Below are 20,407 nucleotides of genomic sequence, written 5' to 3' on the forward strand. Positions count from 1 at the left end.
AGGGAGTGCAGCGAAGGTTCACCAGACTGATTCCTGGGATGGGGGGATTGTCCTATGAGGAGAGATTGAGCAGACTGGGCCGATATTCTCTGGAGTTTAGAAGAATGAGAGGTGATCTCATTGAAACATACAAAATTCTGACAGGGCTTGACAGGGTAGATACAGGGAGGGTGTTCCCCCCGGGCTGGGGAGTCTAGAACCAGGGGTCACACAGTCTCAGGATAAGGGGCCGGCCATTTAGGACTGAGATGAGGAGAAACTTCTTCACTCAGAGGGTGGTGAATCTTTGCAATTCTCTGCCCCAGAGGGCAGTGGAGGTTCAGTCTTTGAGTATATTCAAGGCCAAGATCGATAGATTTTTGGATATTGAGGGAATCGAGGGATATGGGGACAGTGCAGGAAAGTGGAGTTGAGGTCGAAGGTCAGCCGTGATCTTATTGAATGGTGGAGCAGGCTCGAGGGGCCGAATGGCCGACTCCTGCTCCTAATTCTTATGTTCTGTTATTATTGGAGCAGTTGGGATGTGGCACTGCGGAGGGATGTAGGGTCTGCAGGTCTGCCAAATGAAGGACCCAGAGAGTGCCAGCCGTGTCTCAGTGGGCAGCACCCTCGCCTCTGAGTTAGAAAGGTTGTGGGTTCAATCCCACTCCAGGGACTTGAGCGCAAGTGCAGTTGCAGTACTGAGGGAGCGCCGCACTGTCGGAGGTGCCGTCTTTCTGATGAGACGTTAAATGAGGGCCCCGTCTGCTCTCTCGGGTGGGCGTAAAAGATCCCACGGCCACTATTTCGAAGAGGGGCAGGAGAGTTATCCCCAGTGTCCTGGGCCCAATATTTATTCTTCAATCCCCATCACCAAAACAGATTATCTGGTGATTATCACATTGCTGTTTGTGGGAGCTTGCTGTGCGCAAATTTCCTGCTGCGTTTCCCACACTAATGAATTAAGATGGGCTGAGTGGCTGTAATTACCTTCTGAGTGTGTGAACTGGAGTAACAGTTGCGGAGAAGGAGATCGACCTCTGTCTGGGGCTGGATGTAACCCCTGGTAACCCCTGGTGCCTGGGGGATAGAGTATAAAAGCAGAGAAGTCCTGCTACAACTGTACAGGGTATTGGTGAGGCCACACCTGGAGTACTGCGTGCAGTTTTGGTCTCCGTATTTAAGGAGGGATACACTTGCATTGGGGGGCTGTTCAGAGAAGGTTCACTCGGTTGATTCCGGGGATGAGGGGGTTGACTGATGGGGATAGGTTGAGTAGGTTGGACCTCTACTCATTGGAATTCAGAAGAATGAGAGGTGATCTTATCGAAACATATAAGATAATGAGGGGGCTGGACAAGGTGGATGCAGAGAGGATGTTTCCACTGATGGGGGAGACTAGAACTAGGGGGCGTGAACTCAGAATAAGGGGCCGCCCATTTAAAACTGAGATGAGGAGGAATTTCTTCTCTCGGAGGGTTGTAAATCTGTGGAATTCTCTGCCCCAGAGAGCTGTGGGGGCTGGGTCATTGAATATATTTAAGGTGGAGATAGACAGATTTTTGAGCGATAAGGGAGTGAAGGGTTATGGGGAGCGGGCGGGGAAGTGGAGCTGAGTCCATGATCGGATCAGCCATGATCGTATTGAATGGCGGAGCAGGCTCGAAGGGCCGAATGACCTACTCCTATTTCTTCTGTTCTTGTGTGCTTACGGGGGTGAAAGGTCAGAGGGTCGTCAATGGCCGGACTGCTGGGATTTTGTGCTGCTCCTTCCCGTTGCAGGTTCAACGCTTTCCTCCTGTACTTTGGCTACCCAAGGGCCAGCATCGGCAAGATGACAGTGGGCAGGTTCTGCAAGCTGGTCAGCGACTTTGCCCTGGAGTACCACACAGCCCGAGCTCAGATCCTGCAACAGAGGGAGAGGCAGGAGAGGGCGGAGGAGAGACTGGAGTCACAGGTCAGTCCCGGTGTGTGGCCGAGTGGGGGGGCGGGGCGGTGCGGGGCAGGGGGAGTGGTGAGAGAACGACGGAAAGAAGGACTTGCATTTATATAGCGCCTCTCACGACCACCGGACGTCTCAAAGTGCTTTACAGCCAATGAAGCACTTTTGGAGTGTAGCCGCTGTTGGCAGATGGAGCATAATGTGGGAAAACGTGAGGTTATCCGCTTTGGCAGAAATAATCGACAAGCAAATTACAACTTAAATGGAGAAACATTGCAAAGTGCTGCAGTACAGAGCGACCTGGGGGTCCTTGTGCATGAAACACAAAAAAGTTAGTACGCAGGTACAACAAGTGATCAGGAAGGCCAATGGAACGTTGGCCTTTATTGCAAAGGGGGATGGAGCATAAAAGCAGAGAAGTCCTGCTACAACTGTACAGGGTATTGGTGAGGCCACACCTGGAGTACTGCGTACAGTTTTGGTCTCCGTATTTAAGGAAGGATATACTTGCATTGGAGGCTGTTCAGAGAAGGTTCACTCGGTTGATTCCGGAGATGAGGGGGTTGACTTATGAGGAAAAGTTGAGTAGGTTGGGCCTCTACTCATTGGAGTTCAGAAGAATGAGAGGTGACCTTATTGAAACATAAAAGATAATGAGGGGGCTCGACAAGGTAGATGCAGAGAGGATGTTTCCCCTCGTGGGGGAGACGAGAACTAGGGGGCATAGTCTCAGAATAAGGGGCTGCCCATTTAAAACTGAGATGAGGAGGAATTTCTTCTCTCAGAGGGTTGTAAATCTGTGGAATTCTCTGCCCCAGAGAGCTGTGGAGGCTGGGCCATTGAATATATTTAAGGTGGAGATAGACATATTTTTGAGCGATAAGGGAGTAAAGAGTTACGGGGAAGTGGAGCTGAGTCCATGATCAGATCAGCCATGATCTTATTGAATGGTGGAGCAGGCTCAAGGGGCCGAATGGCCGACTCCTGCTCCTATTTCTTATGTTCTTATGTAATGTGGGAAACGCCAATTTGCGCACAGCAAGCTCCCACAAACAGCAATGTGATAATGACCCAGATCATCAGTTTTAGTGATTAAGGGATAACTATTTGACCCAGGACACTGGGAGTAACTCCCCTGCTCTTCTTCAAAATAGTAGTCATGGGATCTTTTACATCCACCTGAGGGGGGTAGATGAGAGCTCGGTTTAACGTCTCGTCCGAAAGACGGCACCTCCGACAGTGCGGCACTCCCTCAGTACTGCACTGGGAGTGTCGGCCTAGATTTATGTGCTCGAGCCCCTGGAGTGGGACTTGAACCCACAACCTTCTGACTCAGAAGCGAGGGTGCTGCCCACTGAGCCACGGCTGACACCGAGAGAGACAAAGAGAGAAGGGCTGAATTTTAACCCCAAAAAACAGTTGGTGTGAGGTTGGGTGGGAGTTAAAGTGATACAAAATGGAGTCCCAGCATCCCACCCATGTCCGTGGGAGGGAGGGGGAGCTGGCACTTTAAATATTATAATGAGGCTGGTGTGCCTCATGCTGATCCGCCGAATTTAACTCAGGCTGGTCGGGTTTTCCAGGCCTCGGGAAACCTGCCAGATAAAGGGAGGCGAGTACTGCTGGATCCAGGCGATTGGTGCCTTTCCACTTACCCGGTGGTTCCAGAGACCCTGCCTCGCCCACCGTGATCCCACAGCCCCCAACCCATCGAATATCCCCCCGATCTCCCCTCCACAAGGTCTCCGATCTCCCCCGAACCCCCCCAACACATCCGATCTCCCCCGAACCCCCCCAACCCATCCGATCTCCCCCGAACCCCCCCCAACCCATCCGATCTCCCCCGAACCCCCCCAACCCATCCGATCTCCCCCCCAACCCCCCCAACCCATCCAATCTCTCCCAAACCCCCCCAACCCATCCAATATCCCCCCGACCTCACCCCTCCACAAGGTCTCCAATCTCCCCCGAACCCCCCCAACCCAACCGATCATTCTCCCGACCCCTCCAACCCATCCGATCTCCCCCGAACCCCCCCAACCCATCCAATATCCCCCCCGACCTCCCCCCCACAAGGTCTCCGATCTCCCCCGAACCCCCCTAACCCAACCAATCGTTCCCCCAACCCATCCGATCGTCCCCCCGACCCTCCCCAACCCATCCAATCTCCCCCGAACCCCCCAGCTCAACCGATCGTTCCCCCGAACCACCCAAACCATCAAATCTCCCCCGAACCCCCCCCCAACCCATCCAATATCCCCCCCGATCTCCCCCCCACAAGGTCTCCGATCTCCCCCAAACCCCCCTAACCCAACCGATCATTCCCCCAACCCCCCCCAACCCATCCGATCTCCCCCCCAACCCCCCCAACCCATCCGATCTCCCCCGAACCCCCCCAACCCATCCAATATCCCCCGAACCCCCCCAACCCATCCGATCTCCCCCGAACCCCCCAACCCATCCGATCTCCCCCGAACCCCCCAACCCATCCAATATCCCCCGACCCCCCCCAACCCATCCAATATCCCTCCGACCTCCCCCCCCACAAGGTCTCCGATCGTCCCCCGACCCCCAACCCATCCAATATCCCCCGAACCCCCCCAACCCATCCGATCTCCCCCAAACCCCCCCAACCCATCCGATCTCCCCCAAACCCCCCAACCCATCCGATCTCCCCCGAACCCCCCCAACCCATCCGATCTCCCCCAAACCCCCCCAACCCATCCGATCTCCCCCAAACCCCCCAACCCATCCGATCTCCCCCAAACCCTCCCAACCCATCCGATCTCCCCCGACCCCCAACCCATCCAATATCCCCCGAACCCCCCCAACCCCCCCGATCTCCCCCAAACCCCCCCAACCCATCCGATCTCCCCCAAACCCCCCAACCCATCCGATCTCCCCCAAACCCTCCCAACCCATCCGATCTCCCCCCGACGCCCCACTACAAGGTCTCCGATCTCCCCCGACCTCACCCCCCCACAAAGACTCCAAACTCCCCCGACCACCCCCCTCACAAGGTCTCCAATCTCCCCCGACCCCCCCCCACAAGGTCTCCGATCGTCCCCCAACCCCCAACCCATCCAATATCCCCCGAACCCTCCCAACCCATCCAATCTCCCCCAAACCCCCCCAACCCATCCGATCGTCCCCCGACCCCCCCAACCCATCCGATCTCCCCCCTGACCCCCCCAACCCATCCGATCTCCCCCCCGACCCCCCCAACCCATCCGATCTCCCCCCCGACCCCCCCAACCCATCCGATCTCCCCCCCGACCCCCCCAACCCATCCGATCTCCTCCCCGACACCCCCAACCCATCCGATCTCCCCCGAACCCCCCAACCCATCCAATATCCCCCCGGCCTCCCCACCACGAGGTCTCCAATCTCCCCCCGACCTCCCCACCATGACGCCCCCAGTCTCCCCCACTCCCCGCCCCACCACCCCATGGCCCAAGGCCTACGTTCAGCCCCGAGGGGACCTCTGACCTCCCTAACGAACTCCACCATCCACCCTGAGGCTTCTGATCAGGCCCCCTCCCGCCCTCCTCCCCAAGGTTTACGATTCCTCCTCTGGCCTGCAACCTCCCCACAATTCTCCCCCCTCCCCCCACCCCCCCCCCCTCCGGCACTCTGGCCCCGATCTTCCTCTAGCCCCCAACCGCTCCCCCAAACCTCCTGGGCCGATGTCCACCCTTTCGATCCTCCTCCGACCCCAATTCAAAATTACTTTCCCTCCCTCCCCTCCCCCTGATTCACATTCCATGCCTGGATTCACAGCCCCTCAAACCCTATCCTCCTCCAGCTCCCACCAATCCTCCACCAGTCCTGATTCAGTACCCCCCTCCCCCGATCCCCCCTCTCTCTGTGGCCTAGTGTAGCAGGCCTATCAGCCGAAGGTCAATCCTGCCTTTCCATCTGCCTGGCTGCAGGCATAAAACAGAGCTTTAAAATCTTAATCAGGCCCTGCCCGGGGAAAGTGGACTGCTTTTCAGCATACCCACTCCCTACTCACTGCCCGATTAGAGTGCTGGTCAGTGTAGAGGGAGCTTTACTCTGTATCTAACCCCCTGTACCTGCCCTGGGAGTGTTTGATGGGACAGTGTAGAGGGAGCTTTACTCTGTATCTAACCCCGTGCTGTACCTCCCCTGGGAGTGTTTGATGGGACAGTGTAGAGGGAACTTTACTCTGTATCTAACCCCCTGTACCTGCCCTGGGAGTGTTTGATGGGACAGTGTAGAGGGAGCTTTACTCTGTATCTAACCCCCTGTACCTGCCCTGGGAGTGTTTGATGGGACAGTGTAGGGGGAGCTTTACTCTGTATCTAACCCCGTGCTCTACCTGCCCTGGGAGTGTTTGATGGGACAGTGTAGAGGGAGCTTTACTCTGTATCTAACCCCGTGCTGTACCTGCCCTGGGAGTGTTTGATGGGACAGTGTCGAGGGAGCTTTACTCTGTATCTAACCCCGTGCTGTACCTGCCCTGGGAGTGTTTGATGGGACAGTGTAGAGGGAGCTTTACTCTGTATCTAACCCCGTGCTGTACCTGCCCTGGGAGTGTTTGATGGGACAGTGTAGAGGGAGCTTTACTCTGTGTCTAACCCCGTGCTGTACCTGCCCTGGGAGTGTTTGATGGGACAGTGTAGAGGGAGCTTTACTCTGTATCTAACCCCCTGTACCTGCCCTGGGAGTGTTTGATGGGACAGTGTAGAGGGAGCTTTACTCTGTATCTAACCCTCTGTACCTGTCCTGGGAGTGTTTGATGGGACAGTGTAGAGGGAGCTTTACTCTGTATCTAACCCTGTGCTGTACCTGCCCTGGGAGTGTTTGATGGGACAGTGTAGAGGGAGCTTTACTCTGTATCTAACCCCGTGCTGTACCTGCCCTGCTCAGCTGATGATTATGGATGACACTGTCACCGAGAGATTAACGCCTCTCTCTCCCGGTATTCCCAGGATTGTCAGCGGGATTCGAGCGTTGAATCCCCGCTGAGTATCGCTGCGGTGATCAGGAGCATGTATCCCGACGTGACCAGCCAACACGAGCAGATGAAGGAAGTCCTGAACACCCCGGAGAGGACACGGAAATATGACTCCAGCCTGCCTCGGACACGGAGCAAGAAACCCGAGAGCAAGGGTGAGAGGGGATTTGGGACGGTGACCCCGGGGAAAGAGGAATCAGTGACCCCGGGGAGTGACCCCGGAGAGTGGCCCCGGGGAGGGGCCCCGGGGAGGGGCCTCGGAGAGAGGCCCCGGGGAGGGGCCCCGGGGAGGGGCCTCGGAGAGAGGCCGATCGGAACACAGACACCAGCGGAGTGGACGGGGTGGGGGAGAGGGTAAACGGGATTGATGATGTGATTGAATGGCAGAGCAGGCTGGAGGGGCTGAATGGCCTCCTCCTGTTCCTGTGTAACAGGCTCGAGGGGCTGAATGGCCTCCTCCTGTTCCTATGTAACAGGCCCGAGGGGCTGAATGGGCCGCCTCCTGTTCCTGTGTAACAGGCCCGAGGGGCTGAATGGGCCGCCTCCTGTTCCTGTGTAACAGGCTCGAGGGGCTGAATGGCCTCCTCCTGTTCCTGTGTAACAGGCTCGAGGGGCTGAATGGCCTCCTCCTGTTCCTGTGTAACAGGCCCGAGGGGCTGAATGGGCCCCCTCCTGTTCCTATGTAACAGGCCCGAGGGGCTGAATGGCCTCCTCCTGTTCCTGTGTAACAGGCCCGAGGGGCTGAATGGCCTCCTCCTGTTCCTGTATAACAGGCTCGAGGGGCTGAATGGCCTCCTCCTGTTCCTGTGTAACAGGCTCGAGGGGCTGAATGGCCTCCTCCTGTTCCTGTGTAACAGGCTCGAGGGGCTAAATGGGCCTCCTCCTGTTCCTGTGTAACAGGCTCGAGGGGCTGAATGGCCTCCTCCTGTTCCTGTGTAACAGGCCCGAGGGGCTGAATGGCCTCCTCCTGTTCCTGTGTAACAGGCCCGAGGGGCTGAATGGCCTCCTCCTGTTCCTGTGTAACAGGCCCGAGGGGCTGAATGGCCTCCTACTGTTGCTATGTTACTAAGCTGTACATGCTTCTTTCCACAAAGGCTTGCCCCAGAAGAAGTTACCATGGTAACCAGGCGACAGGAGGGAGAGGGAGAACGAAAGAGCACCTGGAGAGTGAGCGAGGGACAAGAAGGACCAAGATGGAGCAGCAAAGCAGCAGCACAGCTATCTCAAGGGAATGTTGTTCTCCAATCCCGTTCCCCCCACCCCCACCCCGCCTGCAGAAGTGGGCCATCCCAGCTGGGACGGGGGATTTCCCAATTCTGTGGGTCGGTGATGACGTTAGTGGTCCTGTTCGTGGATTCGTAATGCCAAGGTCGAGAGTTCGAATCCCTCCGCCCCGTGATATTTTTTTTAACGATTGATTCACGGGATGTGGCGAGACCAGCATTTATTGGCCATCCCTAATTTTCCTCGAGTGGCTCGCTAGGCCATTTCAGAGGGGCAGTTAAAAGTCAACTACGTTGCTGTGGGTCTGGAGTCACATATAGGCCAGACCGGCAAAGGACGGCAAATTTCCTTCCTCCCTGAGCATCCCTGATTATAATCGCTCCACCATCGGTGGCCGTGCCTTCTGTTGCCTGGGCCCCAAGCTCTGGAACTCCCTCCCTAAACCTCTCCACCTCTCTACCTCTCTCTCCTCCTTCAAGACGCTCCTTAAAGCCTGCCTCTTTGACCAAGCTTTTGGTCACCTGTGCTAATTCTACCCAACGTAAATTGGAGGCGATCCAAAACTTGGCTGCCCCCGTGTCCTAACTCGCACCGAGTCCCGCTCACCCATCACCCCCTGTGCTCACTGCCCCGTGTCTTAACTTGCACCGAGTCCCGCTCACCCATCACCCCCTGTGCTCGCTGACCCCGTGTCCTAACTCGCACCGAGTCCCGCTCATCCATCACCCCCTGTGCTCGCTGACCCCGTGTCTTAACTTGCACCGAGTCCCGCTCACCCATCACCCCCTGTGCTCACTGACCGTGTCCTAACTCACACCAAGTCCCGCTCACCCATCACCCGCTGTGCTCGCTGACCCCGTGTCCTAACTCGCACCAAGTCCTGCTCACCCATCACCCCCTGTGCTCGCTGACCCCGTGTCCTAACTCACACCGAGTCCCGCTCACCCATCACCCCCTGTGCTCGCTGACCCCGTGTCCTAACTCGCACCAAGTCCTGCTCACCCATCACCCCCTGTGCTCGCTGACCCCGTGTCCTAACTCACACCGAGTCCCGCTCACCCATCACCCCCTGTGCTCGCTGACCCCGTGTCCTAACTCGCACCAAGTCCCGCTCACCCATCACCCCCTGTGCTCGCTGCCCCCGTGTCCTAACTCACACCGAGTCCCGCTCACCCATCACCCCCTGTGCTCACTGCCCCGTGTCCTAACTCGCACCGAGTCCCGCTCACCCATCACCCCCTGTGCTCGCTGCCCCATGTCCTAACTCGCACCGAGTCCCGCTCACCCATCACCCCCTGTGCTCACTGCCCCCATATCCTAACTCGCACCGAGTCCCTCTCACCCATCACCCCCTGTGCTCACTGCCCCCGTATCCTAACTCGCACCGAGTCCCGCTCACCCATCACCCCCTGTGCTCACTGCCCCCGTATCCTAACTCGCACCGAGTCCCACTCACCCATCACCCCCTGTGCTCACTGCCCCGTGTCCTAACTCGCACCGAGTCCCACTCACCCATCACCCCCTGTGCTCACTGACCTACATTGGCTCCCGATTAAGCAACGCCTCGATTTCAAAATTCTCATCCTTGTTTTCAAATCCCTCCATGGCCCTCGCCTCTCCCTATCTCTGTAATCTCCTCCAGCCCCACAACCCCCCCGAGATGTCTGCGCTCCTCTAATTCTGCCCTCCTGAGCATCCCTGATTATAATCGCTCCACCATCGGTGGCCGTGCCTTCTGTTGCCTGGGCCCCAAGCTCTGGAACTCCCTCCCTAAACCTCTCCACCTCTCTACCTCTCTCTCCTCCTTCAAGACGCTCCTTAAAACCTGCCTCTTTGACCCAGCTTTTGGTCACCTGCGCTAACTTCTACTTATGTGGCTCGGTGTCAAATCTTTATCTCATAATACTCCTGTGAAGCACCCTGGGACGTTTCACCACGTTAAAGGCGCTATATAAATACACAGCTGTTGTAAAGGACATTAGTGAGTTCTTACGACAATCCGCTAGTTTCATGGTGACCACTACGGATTACTAACTTTTTATTCACGATTTATTTAATTCACTGAATTTAAGTTCCCCAGCTGCCGTGGTGGGATGTGTAGTCTTGCCACTGGGATCATCAATCCAGGTCTCTGGGTTACCGGTCACGTAACATTACCACTATGCGACCATTCCCCTTTGAGAAAATGAATTCTGGCAGCACCCTCGCCTCGGAGTCAGAAGGCCGTGGGTTCAAGTCCCACTCCAGGGACTTGAGCACGTAAATCCAGGCCGACACTCCCAGTGCAGTGCCGAGGGAGTGCCGCACTGTCGGAGGTGCCGTCTTTCGGATGAGACGTTAAACCGAGGGCCCCGTCTGCTCTCTCAGGTGGACGTAAAAGATCCCACGGCCACTATTTGGAAGAAGAGGGAGGGGGGAGTTATCCCCGGAGCCAATATTTACCCCTCAATCAACATAACCAACAAAAAAAAATGATCTGGGTCATTATCACATTGCTGTGTGTGGGATCTTGCTGTGCGTAAATTGCCGTTTCCCACACATTACAACGGTGACTACACTCCGAACAAGCACTTCATTGGCTGCAAAGCGCGTTGAGATGTCCGGTGGTCGTGAAAGGTGCTATATAAATGCAAAGTCCGTCTTTCTTTTAAGGGGAGGAAACCTGCCATCCTTACCCGGTCTGGGCCTATAGGTGACTCCTGCCCCGCACCAACACGCTCGACTCTAAAGTCGGCCCTCTGAAGTGGCCGAGAGTGTCGCTCGCTTGTGGCCAAACTGGTTCGAGAAGTTGTCTCATCAGCACCTTCGGAAGGGGGCAAACCAGGAATGGCCAACAAAGGCCAGGGGGCCTTGCCAGCAGAGCCCGAGTTCTCCCAGCATGAGTTTTTTGTAAGATTTGAAAGACGATTCAATGATTCCCTCCCTGCCCCTCTCCCCCACCCATCTCACCCCCCTCCCCCCCCCCGCCTCTGGTGACCCCTTTCTCCGTCCCTTTCTCTCCCGTCAAAGCTCTTCGTTTCCCCAAAGGAGTGATGATGTGTCCGGATACGTTGACGGTGTTCTGAGCAACGGCTTGACGGAAGCCGGGCTTTGGAAGAGAGGAGGGTCTCGGGGATGGGTTTTGGAGATTACGTGTGGTTACCTGAAGCAGTAAGGGGTTATGGGGAGCGGGCAGGGAAGTGGACCTGAGCCCATGAGCGGATCAGCCACGATCATATTAAACCGGGGAGTAGGCGCGAGAGGCCGTATTTCTTATGTTCTTTATGGAAAGGATGATGGAGAGTAGAAGATGGAGAGAGGGGTTAGAGGGGCCTCCCCAGATACAGGAGTATGTGAGAGAGGGGTTAGAGGGGCCTCCCCAGATACAGGAGTGTGAGAGAGGGGTTAGAGGGGCCTCCCCAGATACAGGAGTGTGTGAGAGAGGGGTTAGAGGGGCCTCCCCAGATACAGGAGTGTGTGAGAGAGGGGTTAGAGGGACCTCCCCAGATATGGAGTGTGTGAGAGAGGGGTTAGAGGGCCCTCCCCAGATACAGGAGTGTGTGAGAGAGGGGTTAGAGGGACCTCCCCAGATATGGAGTGTGTGAGAGAGGGGTTAGAGGGCCCTCCCCAGATACAGGAGTGTGTAAGAGAGGGGTTAGAGGGACCTCCGCAGATACAGGAGTGTGTGAGGCGGGTTAGAGGGACCTCCCCAGATACAGGAGTGTGTGAGAGAGGGGTTAGAGGGACCTCCGCAGATACAGGAGTGTGTGAGAGAGGGGTTAGAGGGACCTCCCCAGATACAGGAGTGTGTGAGCGAGGGGTTAGAGGGACCTCCCAAGATACAGGAGTATGGGAGAGGGGTTAGAGGGACCTCCCCAGATATAGGAGTGTGAGAGAGGGGTTAGAGGGGCAACCCCAGATATAGGAGTGAGAGAGAGGGGTTAGAGGGACCTCCTCAGATACAGGAGTGCGAGAGAGAGTTTAGAGGGACCTCCCCAGATACAGGAACGTGAGGGAGGGGTTAGAGGGACCTCCCCAGATACAGAAGTGCGAGAGAGGAGTTAGAGGGGTTTCCCCAGATACAGGAGTGTGCTAGAGGTACCTCCTCAGATTCAGGAGTGTGAGATAGGGGTTAGAGGGACCTCCCCAGATACAGGACTGTGAGAGAGGGGTTAGAGGGACCTCCCCAGACACAGGAGTGTGAGAGAGATTTTAGAGGGACCTCCCCAGATACAGGAACGTGAGAGAGGGTTAGAGGGATCTCCCCAGATACAGGAGTGTGAGAGAGGGGTTAGAGGATCCTCCCCAGATACAGGAGTGTGAGAGAGGGGGTTAGAGGGACCTCCCCAGATACAGGAGTGTGAGAGAGGGGGTTAGAGAGATCTCCCCAGATACAGAAGTGCGAGAGAGGGGTTAGAGAGACCTCCCCAGATACAGGAGTGTGGGAGAGGGGTTAGAGAGACCTCCCCAGATATAGAAGTGCGAGAGAGGGGTTAGAGGTGCCTCCCTAGATACAGGAACGTGAGAGAGGGGGTTAGAGGGACCTCCCCAGATACAGGAGTGTGAAAGAGGGGGTTAGAGAGATCTCCCCAGATACAGAAGTGCGAGAGAGGGGTTAGAGAGACCTCCCCAGATACAGGAGTGTGGGAGAGGGGTTTGTGTTGCCTCCCGTGATACATGAATAAGATTCATGTCTTGGATAGTTGTGACTGCTGTACTGTATTAAGATTTATTATGTAATCATTTTTGTAAAAGTAACGCTTTGTATTATACATTAGTAGACCTCCCATGTGGTTGGTCATTGTCATCCTGATAATACAAGGGACAGAAAATGCTACCATGTAATGCTAAAGCAGATTGGTCTCCGCCTGAGGCTAGGAACATAGAACTGCTGTTAAGTCAACACTGGGTGAGGTCAGCCAGAGTGTAATTGCTCTATAGTGGGATGAACTGCAGATCAGAATGCAGGACAGCAAATACCTGGCTTATTAAGGTCAGAGGTTACAGATAAGCTGGTACCCGTGGCAACGGGGTACTTTGTTCACCCGATCATAGAAACTTACAGCACGGAAGGAGGCCATTTGGCCCAACCGCGGTCTCCGTTGATCACAAACGACCGGCTTTCCGCGTCTCGGAATGTCCTCCTCCTTTGCAATTACGGGCAGGCGTGTCGAATCCCACCTCGGCGAGGTGAATTGTTCTCCAGACTGCGGAGCCGTCATACCGTCATCGCAACGCCCGGAGCTTTTCAATCATCCCACTGTCGTCGCACGCCCGTCTGATTCTCGCTCGCGAGGGACCCCAGTTTCTCGCCTTGGCCAATCGCTCGTTGTTTAGCCGCCCCACCCACTGTGATACCGAGCCCCACAGGAGCAGGGAGAGCCCAGTCCGTGCGGAGTGAGCCCCCACTGGTTGGGGGGGGGGGGGGGGTGGAAACGGGCGGGGCCCCAATTGGTACTGAGTCCCACACACACAGTCTGTGCTGGGGTTAGCCGTCACCAGCCGGGAGACCACTCACGCAGAACGGACTGTGAGACAGCGAAGTTGTACCCCATCTATCGGCTGGTCCAGCAAGTGATCAGGAAGGCCAATGGAACGCTGGCCTTTATTGCAAAGGGGGATGGAGTACAAAAGCAGAGAAGTCCTGCTACAACTGTACAGGGTATTGGCGAGGCCACACCTGGAGTACTGCGTGCAGGTTTGGTCTCCGTATTTAAGGAGGGATATGCTTGCAATTGGAGGCTGTTCAGAGAAGGTTCACTCGGTTGATTCCGGAGATGAGGGGGTTGTCTTATGAGGAAAGGTTGAGTAGGTTGGGACTATACTCATTAGAAGAATGAGAGGTGGTCTTATTGAAACGTATAAGATAATGAGGGGGCTCGACAAGGTGGATGTAGAGAGGATGTTTCCCCTCGTGAGGGAATCTAGAACTAGGGGGCATAGTCTCAGAATGAGGGGACGCCCATTTAAAACTGAGATGAGGAGGAATTTCTTCTCTCAGAGGGTCGGGAATCTGTGGAATTCTCTGCCCCAGAGAGCTGTGGAGGCTGGGTCATTGAATATATTTAAGGTGGAGATAGACAGATTTTTGAGCGATAAGGGAGTGAAGGGTTATGGGGAGCGGGGCGGGGAAGTGGAGCTGAGTCCATGATCGGATCAGCCATGATCTTATTGAATGGCGGAGCAGGCTCAAGGGGCCGAATGGCCGACTCCTGCTCCTGTTTCTGATCTTCATACATTATGTACTGATGACGTGTTACTGCCATAGTAATACTGCCCAGTATGAGAGGACCCACAGGATCAGCTAGTTGGTGTATGTGCGTGGCTGAGGAGCCAATGGGGTGAAGCTGACATCTGTGGGATTGTGACTGAACGTCTCGGAGACCCCCGATCCCCCTACACATGAGGTACTGAAGGCCTTCGGGTGCCTTTGGGGAGGGGAACTGACAGTGTGAGACATTTCCCTTTCTGCTGGAGTTACTGTCTGGTCAACTAAAAGATTTACCACCATAACAGTGGGTTCATTAAACACAATGTATTCATTATTAAAGCATCATTGTCTTATTCAGGCAGATGTCCTTTCTTTCATTGTCAGCTCGAATAGAAACTCCCTCTCCCGCCCCCCCCAATGGACGCACCCTCTCCCCTTCCCCCCGCAGGAACGCTCTCTCTCCCCTCCCCCGTCCCCAATAGACGCTCTCTCTCCCCTCCCCCCCAATAGACGCTCTCTCTCCCCCCCCCTTCAATGGACACTCTCTCCCCATCCCCCCTCAATGAACGCTCTCTTTCCCCTCTCCCAATAGACGCTCTCTCCCCCTCCCCCCCCCCAATAGACGCTCTCTCTCCCCTCCCCCCCAATAGACGCTCTCTCTCCCCCTCCCCCCAAATAGACACTCTATCTCCCCTCCCCCCCCAATAGACGTTCTCTCTCCCCTCCAATAGATGCTCTCTCTCCCCTCCCTCCCAATAGACGCTCTCTCTCCCCTCCCCCCCCCAGTAGACGCTCTCTCTCCCCTCCCCCCCAATAGACGCTCTCTCTCCCCTCCCCCCCAATAGACACTCTCTCCCCCCCCAATAGACACTCTCTCTCTCCCCTCCCCCCAATAGACGCTCTCTCTCCCCTCCCCCCCCAATAGACACTCTCTCTCCCCTCCCCCCCAATAGACGCTCTCTCTCCCCTGCCCCCCAATAGACGCTCTCTCTCCCCTCCCCCCAATAGACACTCTCTCTCCCCTCCCCCCCAATAGACGCTCTCTCTCCCCTGCCCCCCAATAGACGCTCTCTCTCCCCTCCCCCCAATAGACGCTCTCTCTCCCCTCCCCCCCAATAGACACTCTCTCTACCCTCTCCCCAATAGACGCTCTCTCCCCTCCCCCCAATAGACACTCTCTCTCCTCTTCCCCCAATAGACGCTCTCTCTCCCTCCCCCCCAATAGACACTCTCTCTCACCTCCCCCCCAATAGACACTCTCTCTCCCCTCCCCCCAATAGACACTCTCTCTCTCCCCTCCCCCCAATAGACACTCTCTCTCACCTCCCCCCCAATAGACACTCTCTCTCCCCTCCCCCAATAGACACTCTCTCTCTCACCTCCCCCCCAATAGACACTCTCTCTCCCCTCCCCCCAATAGACGCTCTCTCTCCCCTCCCCCCCAATAGACACTCTCTCTCCCCTCCCCCCAATAGACGCTCTCTCTCCCCTCCCCCCCAATAGACACTCTCTCTCCCCTCCCCCACCAATAGACGCTCTCTCTCCCCTCCCCCCCCACAATGGATGCTCTCTTTCCCCCCCCCCCCGATAGACGCCCCCTTCTCCCCCCCACAGACGCTCTCTCTCCCCTCCCACCGCCAATGAATGCTCTCTCTCTCCCCCCCCAATGGAAGCTCTCTCTCCCCTCCCCCTCCCCATTAACGCTCACTTCCCCCTTCCCCCCCAACGGATGCTCTCTCACCCCCCTCAATGTACGCTCTCTCCCCCTCCTTCAACAGATGCTCTCTCCCCTCCCCCCCGCCCAATGGACTCTCGCTCTCCCCTCCCCCCCACCACTAATATATATTATGGGCGACAAATTAAACTTCAGATTGGTGGAGGAATGGCTGTTGGAAGAAATCGTGAATTGGAAGAAATAACTTGAGACCAAAAAGTCTCTTCAGACTGGTGTTAGGATTGAACGATTCATTTCATGGTACAATAGCTAAAGTGACTTGGAACAGCCTGAACATAAATAACTGATAACGGGGCAGCTCCAAACATCTGACGGCCAAGAATGGCATGCCTGACTCCAACCTCGGGAGGATAAATGTGAAGAGGAGGGTTTCAGCCGAGAGTTGGGACAAAGAACTTGTCATGCCATGGGTTAAACGGGCCTGTCCATATCCTACACTGGGCCCACCTGTAAAAAGAGAATAACAAAGACCCAGAAGGTGTTTCAAGGCAGACGCTGAAGGTAAGAATTGTTTGTGCCACCAGCCGTCAGTCCGATCGGGATGAGTACCAACTAGTTAGAATCATAGAAACATAGAAAATAGGTGCAGGAGTAGGCCATTCGGCCCTTCGAGCTTGCACCGCCATTCAATAAGATCATGGCTGATCGTTCCCTCAGTACCCCTTTCCTGCTTTCTCTCCATACCCCTTGATCCCTTTAGGCGTAAAGGTCACATCTAACTCCCTCTCGAATATATCCAATGAACTGGCCTCAACAATTCTCTGCGGTAGGGAATTCCACAGGTTCACAACTCTCTGAGTGAAGAAGTTTCTCCTCATCTCGGTCCTTAATGGCTTACCCCTTATCCTTAGACTGTGTCCCCTGGTTCTGGACTTCCCCAACATCGGGAACATTTTTCCTGCATCTAACTTGTCCAATCCCGTCAGAATTTTATATATTTCTATGAGATCCCCTCTCATCCTTCTAAACTTCAGTGAATAAAGGCCCAGTCTCTCCTCATATGTCAGTCCTGCCATCCCGGGAATCAGTCTGGTGAACCTTCGCTGTACTCCCTCAATAGCAAGAATGTCCTTCCTCAGATTAGGAGACCAAAACTGAACACAATATTCCAGGTGTGGCCTCACCAAGGCCCTGTACAACGGCAGTAAGCCCTCCCTGCTCCTATACTCAAATCCCCTCGCTATGAAGGCCAGCATACCATTTGCCTTCTTCACCGCCTGCTATACCTGTATGCCAACTTTCAATGACTGATGTACCATGACACACAGGTCTCGTTGCACCTCCCCTTTTCCTAATCTGCCACCATTCAGATAATATTCTGACTTTGTGTTTTTGCCACCAAAGTGGATAACCACACATTTATCCACATTATACTGCATCTGCCATGCATTTGCCCACTCACCTAACCTGTCCAAGTCACCCTGCAGCCTCTTAGCATCCTCCTCACAGCTCACACCGCCACCCAGCTTAGTGTCATCTGCAAACTTGGAGATATTACACTCAATTCCTTCATCTAAACCATTAATGTATATTGTAAATAGCTGGGGTCCCAGCACTGAGCCCTGCGGCACTCCACTAGTCACTGCCTGCCATTCTGAAAAGGACCCATTTATCCCAACTCTCTGCTTCCTGAATGCCAACCAGTTCTCTATCCACGTCAGTACATTACCCCCAATACCATGTGCTTTAATTTTGCACATTAATCTCTTGCGTGGGACCTTGTCAAAAGCCTTTTGAAAGTCCAAATACACCACATCCACTGATTCTCCCTTGTCCACTCTATTAGTTACATCCTCAAAAAATTCCAGAAGATTTGTCAAGCATGATTTCCCTTTCACAAATCCATGCTGACTTGGACCGATCCTGTCACTGCTTTCCAAATGCGCTGCTATTTCATCTTTAATAATTGATTCCAACATTTTCCCCACGACTGATGTCAGGCTGACCGGTCTATAATTACCCGTTTTTTCTCTCCCTCCTTTTTTAAAAAGTGGTGTTACATTAGCTACCCTCCAGTCCATAGGAACTGATCCAGAGTCGATAGACTGTTGGAAAATGATCACCAATGCATCCACTATTTCTAGGGCCACTTCCCTAAATATTCTGGGGTGCAGACTATCAGGCCCCGGGGATTTATCGGTTTCCAATCCCATCAATTTCCCGAACACAATTTCACGCCTAATAAGGATTTCCTTCATTTCCTCCTCCTCACTAGACCCTCGGTCCCCTAGTACTTCCGGAAGGTTATTTGTGTCTTCCTTCGTGAAGACAGACCAAAGTATTTGTTCAATTGGTCTGCCATTTCTTATAAATTCACCTGAATCCAACTGCATGGGACCTACGTTTGTCTTCACTAATCTTTTTCTCTTCACATATCTATAGAAGCTTTTGCAGTCAGTTTTTGTGTTCCTGGCAAGCTTCCTCTCATACTCTAATTTGGAGGGGGAAAATAAACGCTTTGTCCTCCTCTGCTGAATTCTAAATTTCTCCCAGTCCTCAGGTTTGCTGCTTTTTCTGGCCAATTTATATGCCTCTTCCTTGGATTTAACATTATCCTTAATTTCCCTTGTTAGCCACGGTTGAGCCACCTTCGCCGTTTTATTTTTACTCCAGACAGGGATGTACAATTGTTGAAGTTCATCCATGTGATCTTTAAATGTTTGCCATTGCTTATCCACCGTCAACCCTTTAAGTATCATTTGCCAATCTATTCTAGCCAATTCTCACCTCAAACCATCGAAGTTACCTTTCCTTAAGTTCAGGACCCTAGTTTCTGAATTAACTATGTCACTCTCCATCTTATTAAAGAATTCTACCATGTTATGGTCACTCTTCCCCAAGGGGCCTCGCACAAGATTGCTAATTAGTCCCTTCTCATTACACATCAACCCAGTCTAGGATGGCCAGCTCCCTAGTTGGTTCCTCGACATATTGGTCCAAAAAACCATGGTCGTATGTCTACTGTGTCCATCCTGATGTCGCCAAACACAACGCTCAATCCTTAAAATAAAATGCCTTATAAAACTCCTGAGAGCCTTTGGGTATGTGTGTGTGTGTGTGACCTGTGACCCTAATCTTACACTGTGTCGAGGGACAGAATGGATTTGTGTGATACAATGGAATGATCACGAGACTGTAAATGTTTTTAATGTTCAATAATAAAAATGTTTAACAAGTGGGTCATAAGTCAGAAGGTTGTGGGTTCAAGTCCAACTCCAGCACAAAAATCTCGGCCGACACTCCCCGGTGCCTGTACTGAGGGAGCGCTGCACTGTCTTTGGGATGGGACGTTAAAACGAGGCATCGTCTGCTCCACTCCAGTGGATGTAAAAAGGTCCCATGGCCACTATTTGGAGGAAGAGCAGGGGTCGGGGAGGGGGGGGGGGTGGAAGTTATCCCTCAATCAACATCACAAAAAGAGATGATCTGGTCATTATCACCTTGCTGTGTGCGGGAGCTTGCTGTGCGCAAATTGGCCGCCGTGGTTCCCACATCCCGACAGTGATGACAGCCCAGAAAGGTATTTCGTTGCCTGTGAAGCGCTTCAGAGTGGCCCGCGGCTGTATAAATGCGAGTCTTGCAACCCCGCTCGCCACAAATCCACACCAAAATCCTCGTGGGGCCAAGAGGGTGAAGGCGGGGGGGTGGGGGGGGGTAAACTGTTCAAAAGCCAGGGTCAACCAGGAGGTCAAAGTAGAGGACATCTCGAAAACAGCCTCCCCCAGTCCAGTTTGTGCATTGACCAATTTATGAGGAGGAGGGGGGGAGGGGAGGGGAGGGGGCGCGTCTTGGTCAAGTCGGCCTGGATCGGCAAGAATTTGCTGGTGTCGCGGTTGTACTCTCTGGAGACTGCGTATTCGTGGCGTAGGTGTGGTGGTGCGATGTTTGCAAGCACGGGCAGCCAAGGTGTTGGTGTCGATAAAAGCCTATTGGTGATGATTCTCACAGGAGAATTCAGCTGGACGTTCACGGATTTGACATACGGACTGGATCGCTCTGCCGGAGAGCTGTCGAGTGCTTTTGTGTGGAGGGTTTAGAGCGTCTGCGCCCCATGTGGATCCGGCCGGTTTCTGGATCAAGTTGACCCTACTCTTTAGATTCTGCCCAAAGTGCTGGCGATGCCGTCTATGTGACAAGAGTGCGATCGAGCGGGGCTCCGAAAGAGGAGGGGTTTGTGGCACGGTTGACCTCTGTAAAAAATTAAAAAAAAGGAGACTTTCAAAGCTTGACGGGTGTTGAGGCAGAATGTCAGTCTCTCGCGGGTTTGGCCAAGGTGAATCGCTGCTCGGGGTCTCCTCGGCGATGGGACCGATTCGCGCTGTGCTGCGGACATCAGCATCGACGGACTGGCGGGCC

General features: G+C 54.4%; 1 protein-coding gene across 1 annotated transcript in view; it reads left to right on the forward strand.

Moving 5' to 3' along the window:
- Positions 1-20,135, forward strand: part of LOC139235683 (FH1/FH2 domain-containing protein 3) — a 194,817-nt gene extending 174,682 nt beyond the window's left edge. The window contains exons 7-11 of the mRNA XM_070866723.1: positions 1,762-1,936; positions 6,877-7,057; positions 7,997-8,021; positions 11,154-11,276; positions 20,000-20,135. Coding sequence (XP_070722824.1) covers positions 1,762-1,936; positions 6,877-7,057; positions 7,997-8,021; positions 11,154-11,276; positions 20,000-20,135 — 640 coding nt within the window. The remainder of the gene's footprint in view (positions 1-1,761; positions 1,937-6,876; positions 7,058-7,996; positions 8,022-11,153; positions 11,277-19,999) is intronic.
- Positions 20,136-20,407: the final 272 nt, after the last annotated feature.

Source organism: Pristiophorus japonicus, chromosome 23 (genome assembly GCF_044704955.1).
Source record: "Pristiophorus japonicus isolate sPriJap1 chromosome 23, sPriJap1.hap1, whole genome shotgun sequence".
NCBI lineage: Eukaryota > Metazoa > Chordata > Chondrichthyes > Pristiophoridae > Pristiophorus > Pristiophorus japonicus.